The sequence below is a fragment of the Podarcis pityusensis genome (assembly GCF_964106645.2).
Source record: "Podarcis pityusensis genome assembly, chromosome: 15".
In the NCBI taxonomy this organism is placed as follows: Eukaryota; Metazoa; Chordata; class Lepidosauria; order Squamata; family Lacertidae; genus Podarcis; species Podarcis pityusensis.
In genome coordinates this window covers 16,473,983-16,488,948 of record NC_138040.1, presented here as the reverse complement: position 1 = coordinate 16,488,948, position 14,966 = coordinate 16,473,983, and the positions used below count along the sequence as shown (strand labels likewise).

General features: G+C 45.2%; 1 protein-coding gene across 4 annotated transcripts in view; it reads left to right on the top strand.

Annotated features, from left to right (window-relative positions):
• PITPNM3 (PITPNM family member 3) overlaps positions 1–14,966 on the top strand; it is a 69,463-nt gene that overhangs the window by 24,399 nt on the left and 30,098 nt on the right. For all 4 annotated transcript variants that reach the window (XM_080983792.1, XM_080983789.1, XM_080983790.1 and 1 more), the window contains 2 exons: positions 3,389–3,496; positions 7,609–7,656. In XM_080983792.1, the coding sequence (XP_080839918.1) occupies positions 3,389–3,496; positions 7,609–7,656 (156 nt within the window). The remainder of the gene's footprint in view (positions 1–3,388; positions 3,497–7,608; positions 7,657–14,966) is intronic.

Sequence of the window (14,966 nt, the reverse complement as noted above, 5' to 3'; positions counted from 1 at the left end):
AATTTGCAGCTGCATGAGATTGGAAGGAAAAGGGGTTCCCGAGTCCTCATCCCTTTTCTGCCTTCCTTGCTGCTGACTCTTGAGCGGCGAACACAAAGGGCCTAGAGGGGTTCCGCTTCCAAAGTGGCACTTTCTGGCTTCAAAACACCTGATCGGATGTGCAGACATTTGCCTCCTTTTAAAATCTTCCCCAAGTGTTGGGAAGGGAGGGGGATCCGTCATCCATATTCATGAATGCAATGGCTGAGATGGTGATAATTGCAGCAGGAAGGAAATGCTTTGGGCTTGGTAGAAAAACCACCCAACGGAGGAGTCAGAGATTTGCCTGGGATGAGGCTGCCTTTCCGCATTGTTGCCTCTTGGAGGCAAGCCAGGCCCAGGATGACGAAGACAATTAACGGGGGATTTTTCTTGTTGTGTTTCGTTATGTAAATAGCATCTTTGGAGAAGCCTGAGCTGCTGGGCGGTGGGGGGGGGGCAGCATGGTGGTGGGGAGAAGTTAAACTCTCCTTCTCCCAGCCATGGGTCCGACAAATACCCTCTCAGAAGCTGTTATTTACCTGTCAATGAAACCTTTCATTGGCACCAATAGAGGAGGAATAATAGAACCAGTGAATTGTTGAGTTCAAAGGGACCACAGCATACCCTCCAACATTTCTCTGATGAAAATAGGGATATCCTATTCCATAATGATGGTGATGATGATGATGATGAAAATAAATAAATAAATAAATAAATAAATAAATAAATAAATAATTCTCTGGGTAGCTTCCAACACACAAAAACATAATAAAACTATATAGGGCTTCTAAAGGTTAAACCATAGAGCCTAGGGCTTGCCGATCAGAAGGTTGGCGGTTCAAATCCCCGCGACGGGGTGAGCTCCCATTGCTCGGTCACTGCTCCTGCCAACCTAGCAGTTTGAAAGCAGGTCAAAGTGCAAGTAGATAAATAGGTACCACTCCAGCGGGAAGGTAAACAGCGCTTCCGTGCGCTGCTCTAGTTTGCCAGAAGCGGCTTAGTCATGCTGGCCACATGACCTGGAAGCTGTACGCTGGCTCCCTCGGCCAATAAAGCGAGATAAGCGCCATAATCCCAGAGTTGTCCGGTACTGGTCCTAATGGTTAGGGGTCCCTTTACCTCTACCTTAAAGGTTGTATAGTTACCTCCTTGGGTCTGGGGTCACATAACTCCTTACCCTCCAACATATCTCCCATGAAAATAGGGACATCCTACCATACGCTCCAACATTTCTCCTTAGGGACGTCCTAAGGAAAAGCAGGACCTTCTAGGATCAAATAAAAAACTGAGATGGCTTCTGTAAATTCAGGATGTCCCTGGAAAATAGGGACACTTGGAGAGTCTACCACAGAAGTCATCTAGTTCAGCCCCCTGCAATGCAGGAATTGCAGCTAAAGAATCACTGACAGATGCCATCAAACCTCACCTTAGAAACCTCCAATGAAGGAGAGTCCACACATTCATTGGGAGTCTGCTGTCGAATGGCTTATACCCCCAGAAAGTTCTTTCTAATATTTAGTCAGAATAACCTTCGTGTTATTTGAATCCAGCAATTAGGGTCCTGTCCCCTGGAGCAGCACAAAACAAGCTAGCTCCATCTTCCATGTAGCAGCCTTGCGGTATTTGAAGATGGCTCTGATATCACCTCTCAGTTTCTCTTCTCCAGGCTAAACTTGCGCAACTCCCTCAACCATCAGTGTGTTGTAAACTCGCCTCCTCAGTGTATCAGTCTAAATTGCAGTTTGCACACAATTGATGGTAGCAGCCTTGAACTTCAATAAAGGGGGATAGAGATCTAGTTATTTTTAATTCAGGGGAATGCGTCAATCTTACTTAATCCTCTATTAACATCGCCGTCTCTTACAAATTGCACTGAAGTTCAGCCAAGAATACCCACTACAATTAACCCAGAACAGTGAAACGTACAAATGATAACACGACCTGTAACAAATATCCTCAGAGAAAGACTTTGTATTTTATTACCTGTGTTGTTTTAATCAGGGGTAAGGTGCATTGAGTCCTGGTCTGGGAAAACAGTGGGGTAATAATAATAATAATAATAATAATAATAGTGCTTCTTCCCCCAAAGCATGGCTGCCCATGTGAATGCCTTGTGAGTGGTACCCAGCTCTGTGCCAGCCTTGCCATGTGGCATCCTCTCTCTAGCGCTGCAGGGCTAACATCCTAAGGGGTGTTGTGAAGGAGACACAGTGGGTGTCTGGGCCTCCTGTTTATTATTTCATAAAATTCACTCACCGCTAGCTTGCAAGAAGAACTTCAGGTTCATTTACGAAAAACAGGTAAAACCATAAAGTTATCAGTGAGAAAAATAAACAGCAATAATTCAGAGCATTCAAAAAGTTAAAATAACAACAGACTGACAAGAGATAAGAGACTCACACTGGCTTTCTAAATATCTGGGTATGTGTGTGTCTTAAAAAGAACCCTTTTAGCAGGCACCAAAAAAACCCACCCCAAAAACAATGAAGGCACCTTCTTGACGTCAATAGGCAAGGAGTTCCAAAGTGTAGGTGCTGCCACACTGAAAGATGGATGGATTTCTTACACATGCTGAACGGGTATAATGTGGTACCCATAGCAGTGCCAGTTCCACCAACTGAAGTGATTGAGTCAGCATATATAAGGGATAAGGTGATCTCTTGAGTAAAGTGGTCCCAAATTGTTAAGGGCTGTATATAATAATAGTGTTTTACACATGCAGGGGATGCGGTGATGCTCTTGCTGTACTCTTGCAAAGGATCCTGGAGGAAGAAATTTAAGGAATATTTATTAAAATACAATAATATAATATATTATTATTATTATTATTATTATTATTATTATTATTTAACATATAATATAAGAGGAAATGCTTGCAAGTACTAAATTTGGTTTAGGATTAAATTATGTTGAAAGTATAAGATGATGGATTGAGAATATTATGAAAAGAAAGGAAGTTAGTAATCTGAACAAGTTAACATTATTAGAAGTGGATACTGGAAAATTGCTAAAATGAAATTTAATGGAAATCAGTCAGGAAGGATTTGAGGAAGTCACCTAAAATGGATTGAATTTGGATTTTTAACGCTAAGAAATTTTGAATGTATGTTTGTTTGTGTATATATATATATATATATATATATATATATATGTTTGTTATTTGCTCGTTATTTTGTGTTGTGTTAAAAATAGAAAACTAATAAAAAAATTGGGGGAGGGAAGGATCCCGGAGGAGACCCTCCACTTTCTGACCCTGTGACCAGGCCATGCATCCCCACCACGACCTGCTTTAGTCTCAGTGAAGCCGTCCTGGCTCTGGTACCCGTGCCATTGTGCTGAAATGTGATGCCGTTTTCTCTCGCTGCAGAGGAGGTGGCGGAAGGGAAGAGCGCGATTCTCCTGGGGATGAGCCAGTGGAACTCCAACGACCTGGTGGAGCAGATTGAGACCATTGGGAAGCTGGAGGAGAACCAAGGTAACATTGAGTCACATGCAATGCCCCCTCTCTGCCCCCAGGGTTGGAAAAGTTTCAGAAAAGGGGGCGATCAAGGGGATGGAGTGACTCCCCTAAGAGAAAAGGCTGCAGCGTCTTTTCAGTTTGGTGAAAGGGCAAGTAAGTGGCGACGTGATAGAAGTTTATAAAATTCTGCATGGCGTGGAAGAAGTAGGCAGAGAAAAGTTTTCCTCCATCTCTTTTAACACTAGAACTCATGGCCATGCAATGAAGCAGAAAGTTGTGAGTTTCAGGGCAGATAAAAGGGAAGGAGTTCTTCCTGCAGCGCAGAGTTAAACTATGGAACTCCCTGCCACAGGAGTCAGTGGTGGCCACGAAATTGGATGGCTTCAAAAGAGGGTTGGACAAGTTCATTGAGGACAATAAGGTCATCAGTGGCTACTAGAGATGATCTGGTCATGGAGATTATGGAGATGGAGGGTCTATTGATGGCTACCAGCCATGGTGGCTATGCTCTGCCTACACAGCAGGAGGCAGTAATGCTTCTGGGTACCAGTTGGGTACCAGTTGCTGCTTGTGGGTTTCACACAGGCTTCTGGGTGGCTGCTGTGAGGACAGGATGGGCCTGATCTAGTAGAGCCCAGGAAGGCTATTCTCATGCTCTTAACACCTGGAGGGTCCCCAGTTGGCAAACGCTGCTCTCATTCTCTATAGCAATTGGGAGCCCAGTTTGATGCTGATGCTGCTCTGTTGCCCGGCGACCAAGGTGGCGTGACGCTCTTTTGCAGCGGCTCCCTGCTCCTCATAGCTCAGGCTCTAGACCAGCCTCTGCAACCTGCCTATGATTGCGGATCACAGCTCCCCACTCAACAAATCAACTCTCAAAGGCTTCCAGCTACAATCTTGCCCCTTGTCTTCCCCTTACCTGCTTCACACCTGCCAGCCCTTCCTAATGTTTAGTCAGAATCTCCTTCCTTGTCATTTGAATCCGTTGGTTTGGGTCCTCCCCTCTGGAGCAGCAGAAAACAAAGTTGCTCCATCTTCCTTGTGGAAGCCCTTCAGATATTTGAAGATGGCTTTATTACGTCACCTCTCAGGATTCTCTTCTTCAGGTTTAACATCCCTAAACTCCCTCCACCATTCCTCATCAGGTTTGGTTTCCAGACCCATGGCAATCTTTGTCAATTAGCTTAGCATTAGATATCTTTTCCAAGTGATGCACTTCCGATAATAAGCTGCTTTGCTGTTTTCTTGCTCTACAAGCCCCTGTCTGTGTGAATCAACAGATTAGTACCCTAACACAAATTCTGTGCACACTAAAGACCTCCAATCAGTTTTTGGGCTCTGTTTCAATATGCTGGAGAGAGTAGCATTTGCTGCTCTCTTGTCACTGCTTGGGGTTCTTGTTCCTCCTCCTGCTGGCATGTTTGTTAGCTGACTGTCATGGGTTCCGCACAGGCCAGGCAGCATCTTCAAGGCTGCTAAACAGATAATTAGTGGGTATGTGTGTGTTGTGGAGGGGGGAAGTGTGATCTGTTTCACGCTGCCCTTGATGATGGCCAGGATCAAGTGCTTCCCTGCTAATTTATCTCAATCAAGACTGGATGATTCATAGGTTTTCCTTTTTTTCTTTGCTGAGAAAAGACGGTTTCTCTGCATCCCAAGCTTTTATCGCCTCTTGACAGCAGGCAAGGTGGGGCATGGGGGAAGCAGATTAATCTGACAAGGAACAGAGCCATTTAGCCGGGAATGACAGGGCTGAGAACCTCAGATCTGGCTTCCCTCTGGGAGTTGTGTCGTCATTGCAGTGCAAGCCTCTTAGGGAATGAAGCCTGCAAATGGTGCATTTATCTCTCTTTTGTGTCCCATCATGTGTAGGTTGTGTAATAGCCTATCAAGTCTTAAATCTGGCTGTGAGGTGGAGCAGGATTTTGTTCAATCTTAAATCTGGGTCTTACATCTGGATCTTAAACTGGGCTACGAGGTGAAGCAGGTTCATACTGGCTTTGGATTCTAAGGACCGGAATTTGGTGCCCTTCTTGCTCATAGAGCAGAACAGGGCTGCCTGGGGTCCAACAAGCATCTCCCAGCCTAATTGATCTTCCAGCTTGCCATAGGGTGAGGGTGTCTTACTCTCTGAGAATGTCAGCCTTCCTTACTCCTGTCAATCTGGGGCAGCACCCTTTCCATCCTTAGATACCCACAAGGTGGAATTGCCTACCAAAGACTAGATAATATTGTGACATTTCTGCTGGAGACGTTGTGCGTGGCAGTAGGGAACTCTCTGCTTGCTGCTAACAGAGCCTGGAGGAAAGCAGCAGGGGAGAGACTAAAGTGTGTGTGTGTGTGTGTGTGTGTGTGTTTGTGACTGACTGAGTGAGTGAGTAAGTGAGTGAGTGAGTAAATGATAGAATCCCTCTTTCACTTCCTCTGCTTTGCATCCATAACAATGTATCCCCCGAATGTACATATTTCATGGATTTATTTTATTTTTATTTTTTATAGAGCAGAGACCTAAGGAAAGGTAATTGATGCCGTCATAAAAAAGCATGGGGTAATTTTTGATGCAAAAATTACTTTTTGCTATTACTAATAATTATGAAGCCATACTAATCGTTAGTGGCTCCAGTTTGGTTTAAGTGGGCTGTTTTGGGAGCGCCCCACAATAAGAGCCCTGCTGGATCAGGCCAGTATCCCAATGAGCACACCTGAATGCATGATATGGGAAACACTCATGGTCAGAGACAGGGATGCTTCTGAATGCCATTTTCTGGAACTGCAGGAGGGGAAAGGGCTCTTGCGCTTGCATCCTGATCGCAAGTTTTCCACTGAGACATTGGGTTGCCCACTGTGAAAAAAGGATGCTGCATTAGCTGGACTGCTGGCCTGATCCAGCAGGCTCTTCTTAGGTTCTTATGATGATGGCCTGTGTGGACCACCAACACTTAGTGGTGTAGTGGTTGAGAGCGGTAGTCTTGTAATCTGGGGAACCGGGTTTGCGTCTCCGCTCCTCCACATGCAGCTGCAGGGTGACCTTGGGCCAGTCACACTTCTCTGAAGTCTCTCAGCCCCACTCACCTCACAGAGTGTTTGTTGTGGGGGAGGAAGGGAAAGGAGAATGTTACCCGCTTTGAGACTCCTGAAGGGGGGTGAAAGGCGGGATATCAAATCCAAACTCTTCTTCTTCTTCTTCTTCTTCTTCTTCTTCTTCTTCTTCTTCTTCTTCTTCTTCTTCTTCTTCTTTGAGGGGCCCTGGGACGGTTTTAAAACCACCCAAACCAGTAGCCATCACTGTATTTTGGATGGGTGGTTATCCACTTAATTACACATTGTGCAATAGGGTCCTTTCTTCTGTCTCTCCTGAGCTTGTGTGGCTCTGAGCTGTCTGTTTCTACCCATCCATCCACCCACCCTCACTGCTTCCCATTTGCATCACGCTATCTTTATTCCTCATGATAATTAGTATAATTGTATGGCCTTTCAAGAGTCCCAGTGATGCAACTGCCACATTGGCTTGGGTGGGAGATGGAGGTTAGTGGTGGGGGAGGCAGGAAAGTCCCTTCCTGGAGCAGCCAAGCTTTGTCATGGGCTTGGAAGGTCAGATTTGGAGCTTGAAACTTGGACCCAATGTGGGTGGAATATAGCTCCTTATGGAACACTTACAGTAGCTCACCATCAGAGGATGATAAGAGGAATAACAAACATGGGTTGGCTCTGTGTGCTCTCAGTTTATATCATTTATTAACAATTGTGCAATAATCTCCCTTCCATCTCAGTCATAACAGCCACTCTGGAGAAATTATCTTAATACTCTAAACTGAAGAATACCCTGTGGATTTGAGCTTAAACTGTCATGTGAAAGATTTTCCAGGTCTGTTTTCATGTCATATGGATGACTGCATTCACGGCTTAACATCTGTGCATGCATTTGTCCTGGAAGATGACACTTAATGCTTGGTAATTGTTTAAAAACCTTTCAATAAAATTTGTAATAATAATAGTAAAGATTTTGGAGCTTGAAAGTGTCCGGGAGGGAGAGCAATTTGTGGCTCAGCAGATGCAACACAGACGTTGTTTCTTTGTACTTCGGGCCAGGAGATGCTAACTTTGCCCCTCTTGCTTCCCTCTGGCAGGCGAAGATCCGTCCTTCTGCTCATCTGGAGTCCTGCAGGAAAAACAAAGTGAGTGCTGGTGCTTTTTATTTTTATTTTTAAAACCCTCCTCCTCCTCTTTTCCTCCAGAGGGTTCATTCTTATGTTTGAATTTCAAATGGTAACTGGGATTAAACCCATTGTAATGCTCTTTTCTAAGGCCATCTGGAGGCCAAAATCAGATTTTTGTTGAGCCCCTTCCTCGGGATTATGAAGTTGATTATTTATGACTTGAAAGCCATGTTTTGGTGGTTCTGCGTCCCCTTTGGTTTAGGGAAGTTTTTAATGACTGATGTTTTAATGTATTTTTAATCTTTTGTTGGAAGCTGCCCAGATGGGCAGGGTAAAAATATATTATTATTATTATTATTATTATTATTATTATTTACAGCCCCAGATGCTCTTTTTGTATGTGTGTGTGGGGGGGGGAGCCCAGGCTTGAGCATGCACAGGCTTCAAAAGCCGCCCCCCCCCCCCGGCACCTTCAGTTAACAAGCCTCTCAAATAGAAAAAGTGGTCCTTGGAGTTTGTGATGTATGGTGTGGGGCAGGCCATGGGGCAGGGCAGTTGCAGATTTCAAGACTCAGTGCTCCTCCAGACAACCTGTTTATTGGGTATTTATCCTGAGTTGCTTATGCAGAGGTTAAACTCTGCCTGTCCTTTAGTGAGCATTCATTGTGATTTGTTTACAGGGCAGTTGTATTATTATTATTATTATTATTATTATTATAGCAATATAAAAAACAAATTTATCAAAATACAGATAATAGAAACAGGACAACACTGTTCAGAGTCTTTTCCTTAAAAGCAGTCCATCTCCCAAAGCCTGCCAGAATTAAAAAAGGGATAACAGGGAGGGAGGGAGCCCTTTAGCTTCTCTAGGGATGGGGTTCCAAAGTCTGGGAGCAGCCACCGAGAAGGCCCTGTCCCGTGTCTTCACCAAGCACAGTGTGCGGTTACACATGTCAGAACATTTTTGCACCACTTTGCTCTTGTGGCCAAAGCAGTCCTTGAATCATCAAATGCCGCCCTCACTCACATCCCATGTCACCTTCACTCTTATCGTCGTACAAAGCAAAATTCATTACACTCAATCCCAAAGCCAAGCTTTATTGATCTCTCTAACACGAAGGTCCACAGGGAGCTGATCCGGAACGGGCTCTCTGTGGCTGCAGAGTCGGTGCCAAAGGCCTGTGCTTCTATAAAGTGGGCAGATTGCAGGCTGGGCAGCACTGATTCTGGGGGCTTTTTCCAGCTCCCACCCCCCTCGCATGCCACTTTGCTCTCTCTCTCTGTCTGTCTCACAGTAACCTGTAAGCATTTCAATCTTCCATCAGGTTTTTCTTTTTAAATATTTTTTTTTATCACTTGTTAATAGGAACCATATGCCCACAGCCGCATGCAAGTTTATTTCTCTTTGACAGATTTGTTGTCATAAACAGCCAGCAACAGTGCAACAGATGGCAGGGAAACGGGTCTGATTTCATCAGGGAATGCGAGAATGACACACTTTCTCCCCCCCCGCCCCCTCCACCCCGGCACCGTTCGTTAGCATCGGCTTGTTAATTCTCAATTGTTGGCAATTCTTCTCCTTTTAAAAAACAAACATAAGAAGAGCTGAAAAGGACTTTGTGAGGCACTGAGCGATTATTTCCCCCTTCCCACGCACCCATACATAAGCAGCAGCAAGAATCTTAACCTTCAAGGACTGAGCATTTTTGGGTAGGATGTGTGGTTTGGAGGGACTCTTAAGAGGGCTGGCTGGAGGGGTGGGTAGGAGGGTGGAGATGCTTTTGACTCAGGGGCTGGATCCAGGCCTGCTGCTCTGGTCAAATGCTTGACTACTTGCAAAGCTATCCGCCCCCCTCCCTAGGCAGCCTGCCTGCTCTGTCTCCCCTGCAGCCATGAAGGTCTCTTACAAATGGGCAAATACAGGTGAAACTCAAAAAATTAGAATATCGTGGAAAGTTCATTTATTTCAGAAATTCAATTTAAAAGGTGAAACTAATACATGAGATTCATGACATGCAAAGCGAGATATGTCAAGCCTTTATTTGTTATAATTGTGATGATTATGGCGTACAGCTGATGAAAACCCCAAATTAACAATCTCAGAAAATTATAATATTCTGAAGAGGTGCAGTGGCTGTTCAATCCATAACACCTGCAATGGGTTCCTGTACAACCTTAAGAACATAAGAGTCTGTTGGATCAGGCCAATAGCCTATCTAGTCTGGTATCCTTTTATCACAGTGGCCAACACAGATGCCTGTGGGAAACTGGCAGAAGAACACTCTCCTCTCCTGTGGTTTCCAGCATCTGGCACTCAGACACAGTACTGCCTCTAGCCATGGAGGCAGAACAATAGCCATCATGGCTAGAAGCCATTGATAGCCTTATTATCACCCATGAGTGTCTGATCTTCTTCTAAAGTAACCCAAATAGATGACCTTCATGGTCTCCTGTTAGAGCAAGTTCCACAGTTTCATAGTACACTTTTATAAACTTCTATCATGCTGCCTTTTACTTGCCTTTTCATCAACCTTCTTGCCTGATGGCTCTCGGCTTCTCTGCAGCAGGCAAGACAGACAATTAGTCCTTGTCCCCCTGTGGAGCAATGGATGCTTTATGAAGCCCAGCTCCTGGGATGGTCTGCAGCAGCAGTAGCTAGGGCTAGGAGGAGGAGCAAGGGGTGGCTGGACCCCACAAGCCTGGAATTCCCAAACCAGAAACTCCAGAGAAGCTCTTTCTTGCATCTGATTCCCTTAGGAGGCTGAGCCCCCTCCCACACCAGCCCCCTGGGATATCCTACGGATGCCAGGCAGCAAGTGACCAGAGCTGGCTCAGGGCATGAGGGCTGCTGCCCCTTTAAGGATATTTGTTTCTCAGAGAGGAAAAAAAGGTCTTCCTTGGAGCTGGGAATTCTTTTGGGCAAGTGGCTCCCTCCAAGAGATCTGTCCGAGGTCCTGAAATCCTGGCAGGACTGACACCCCCAAAGGGATCTGTCCGTGGTGCTGAAAGCACCGCTCTGTCCAGCTACTAGACCTTGGTTTATCTGCTAATCTTCATCTCAAGGATCATGAGCACCACTTTGGAATGGGCACCTTGCCAATACCAGGTCTCTCCAGACATCTGTGGGTGCTGTCCTTTCCCCAAGACAGGATGTGGAGCAGATAACCAGATATTGGGAGAGGTCCTGCCTTGGAAGCCGGACTAGCTTTGCCAAAGACCAGGCACTTTGTGACTCCTATGTTCTCCATGTATTATCGCATGGAGGTGGGTGGCTTTGCTGTGTCACTGGAATGTATGAAGACCTGTTAGTGTGAGAGGGGGGTCAGGTCTTCCTTCTCAATTGTTGCCCAGGATAGGAAGGAATGGCGAGCGGACATGCTTGCACCTCCACCCCCCCCAAATGCTGGGCCTCTGCTATGACTTTTCAAGGGCACCCCTGTTAGCTCTCGATGCTGTACAGTTGACTGCTACTTTCTGCTACATTCCCAGTCCAGGGCAGGAGCGGCCGATTCTGCCATCTGCTGTGCAAAATGGTCCTCCCAAAGCTAACAGAGAGTAGCTGCATTTGACCTTCTGCTTTCCTCCCCAGGAAATGCGTGTGGGGTCTGGTTTGTGGTTGTTGAGGGCCTCATTCCCTTGGAGGGGTGGTGGTGTAGTGGTCAGAGTGCTGGACTGGGGAGACCAGGGTTCAAATGCAACTTTGATATCCATGAAGGAAAAATGGAATATAAACGCAACAAATAATAAATCCTGGCAGGGGGCCAAAGCCTCTCTTTCATCTCCTCCTCCTATTTGCTACCTACCTGCCTGAAATTAACTTGAGAGCCATAGGGCTCCCCACTTCTTTCTCCCAGATACCATTAGTCCAAATCTCCCCCTGTAGTTTTTACTATTTTCTTCCCACAAAAAGAGCCTGGCATGTTTCTCGTATGCAGGGCTTTGCTGTGCCAGTCCTGCAGCAGGATCTCTGCTATTGAGTACAGATCCCCCTGGGGAGTTCCTTTTTCCCTTGCACAGAAAAGAGGAAAAAGAAATTCCAGTTTTCCTGGCTGTGATTCATAAGCCAATTTTAGAGCATCTTGTTCTCCAGGGTGGAATCCTTGGCTTGTCCCTGTTTTCTACCTGCTAGCATCCCAGTTGGAGGCCAGGAAGCCTTTGGAACAGGTTCTGAATTGCTCCCTGCAAGTTACATGAAATGGGGAGATGCAATTTTGCCTTTGCAGCAAAGATTAGTTTTCCTATTCCATTCATTGGTGGCTCAAGTCGGGCTTATTTAATGAGGCTGCCCTCTGTTAACTCAACCCCCCTTCTGCCTCTGCATGAAAGGGGAGGGTTTCATTGAGGCAGGAGTTCCACACTGGGCTTAACATTCTCTTGAATTCTTCTTCATGCACTGCATGGTTAAACTGTGGAACTCGTTTCTGCAAGAGTCAGTGATGGCCACCAACTTGGATGGCTTTGAAAAAGGATTGGACCATTAAAGGAGGAGAGGGCTATTGAAAGCTGCCAACCATGATGGCTATTCTCTGCCTCCACAGTCAGAGGCAGAAATGCTTCTGAATACCACAGGAGAGGAGAGGGCTATTGCACTCGGATCCTGCTTGTGAGTTTTCCACTAGCTTCTGGCTGGCCACTATGAGAACAGGATGCTGGACAAGATGAGTCATTGGTCTGATCCAGCAGCCTCATCTGATCTCCTTGTGATGGTGGAGTAAATGGGCCCCCTTTGGGGGCTCTTCTTATGGAGGTCTATTGTGAGAGCCGAACCTCCATGCCCAGGGACAGTCTACCTCTGAATACTGGGCAACAGAGAACAACTAGATAGTGCTCTTCTGATTGTCCTGCTTGCAGGCTTCCCATACTGGGAATCTGGTCGGCCACTGTGAGAACAGGATGCTAGACTAGATGGCCCCCCTTTGGCCTGATCCAACAGGTTCTGCTTACATTCTTATGAGGAGTAGAGGTTTCCCCAGGAAGCACTGCTGCCTCTCAGCCACTCAGATCTTTCCCTCCATGGCCTGGAGCTCTTCTGAGGAATCTTAGCAGAGACATTTTTCTTGTTATCTACAAATGCCTTAGGAAGCCATGGAGGCAGGTTGCCTGGAATGTGGAATAAGGTCTGTGTTTTCTGATTAAGCACAGTTCTTCCATTTTGGGTGGCGCCATCCCTGTCTAGCTGATTGTTGTCTTGATGGTTGAAGGCTGTCTGTCTAATGTGTTAAGACAGGGAAGCCTGGGCCTTGTCACTCAGGAGGGTTGGGTAGGCCATGGATGACTCAGCCTTGCTCAAGAGTGGTGGGTGGTGGTGGTGGTGCCCCAATGGGCTGAGCAACTCTTGCCTTTCTGCCCCCTGGAGCAGTCACTGCCTCTTAGCCTAACCTACTTTACAGGGTTGTCGTGGGGATTAAATGAGGAAGGGGAGAACCATGTCAGCCACCTTGATCCTCCTTGCAGGAGAAAGGTAGGGTGTAAATGCAGTGAATAGAGTAGATCAGAACAGGGTTAGCCAATGGAGTGCCCTATAGATGTTCTTGGACTGCAACTCTCATGGTCCCTGACTGCTGGTCCTGCTGGCCGCTGGGAACTGGGATCCAGCAGTAAATGTAGAAGACACCACATTTGTTACCCCTTCTCTGGAGAAGCAGCACAACTGAGGAACGACCACTTAGCAGCCAGCATATGAGTTGCCTGGAGCAGCCAAGCATTCTTGTCTGTGTGAAGAGGGAAAGTTAACTGAGCCTGGCCAGTGTTATTTGAAATAGTAGGTGCTCTTAGTTTTTGGTTTTTTTTTATAAGATATTTATTACGATTTTCAGAATATTACAAGACAAAAAAAGAAAAAAAGAAAAAAGAAAAATACAAAATAAAAACAATTAAAAACAATTCCTTCCTTCCGTTACTTAGCCTTCATTTGCTTATTTCCAGGACCTCCTCACACCTCCCTTTTTTGTATTCCAATTCAGTTATTAGTTCAACAAATCCCTCCCCTCTTTATGTATCCTAATCGTTAATCATAAAATATTTGTAATTTTAGATTTTTACCTATTAATAAACCATTTTTTTCATATTCCCTTATAACATTTCGGCTAAAGACCACTTAGTTTCTATCCGACATCATTCTAACATTGATTAATTTTGCAATATTTCTGTAAATAGTCTTTAAACTTTTTCCAATCTTCTTCCATCGACTCTTCTCCCTGGTCTCGGATTCTGCCAGTCATTTCCGCCAATTCCATATAGTCCATCACCTTCATCTGCCATACTTCCAAGGTGGGTAGATCTTGTGTCTTCCAATACTTTGCAATGAAAATTCTTGCTGCTGTAGTAGCATACATAAAAAAAGTTCTGTCCTTCTTTGGCACCAATTGGCCGACTATGCCCAGGAGAAAGGCCTCTGGTTTCTTCAAGAAGGTATATTTAAATACCTTTTTCAATTCGTTATATATCATCTCCCAGAAAGCCTTGATCCTTGGGCACGTCCACCAAAGGTGAAAGAATGTACCTTCATTTTCTTTACATTTCCAACATTTATTATCGGGCAAATGGTAGATTTTTGCAAGCTTGACTGGTGTCATGTACCACCTGTATATCATTTTCATAATATTCTCTCTTAGGGCATTACATGCCGTAAATTTCATACCTGTGGTCCACAACTGTTCCCAGTCAGCAAACATAATATTATGTCCAAGATCTTGTGCCCATTTAATCATAGCAGATTTCACCATTTCATCCTGAGTATTCCATTTCAACAGCAAGTTATACATTTTTGACAAAATCTTAGTTTTGGGTTCTAACAGTTCTGTTTCCAATTTTGATTTTTCCACCTGGAAACCAATTTTCTTATCCAAATTGTATGCCTCCATTATCTGATAATAATGAAGCCAGTCTCGCACTTTGTCTTTTAATTTCTCAAAACTCTGCAATTTCAGTTTGTCTCCTTCCTGTTCCAAAATTTCCCAATATTTCGGCCAGTAGGTGCTCTTAGTTTTGAGATGGTTTACCTTTGGTCAGGAGGTCAACTCTCCCTCCAGGTCATAGAATTGCAAGACTGGACAAGATGCTGTCCTCCTCTTCCTCCTCTTCCTCCTCTTTTTCTTCCTCCCTGCCTTTCTCGTCTTCCTCGCAGGGCCTGGCATGTTTCAAAGCTTGCCTTGGTTCTTGCCTCCCCAGGTCTGTATTGTAAACAACACCAACGCCAACAAAAAAACAACAACCTCTCAAACAAGTCCATATCCAATCAGGACTTTCCCCCCTGCTGTTTGAATGGAGGACTCTCATCCACGTGCTGAGTTCTACCTTCTGTGTGGGATTTTAATTTACCTTCTTTG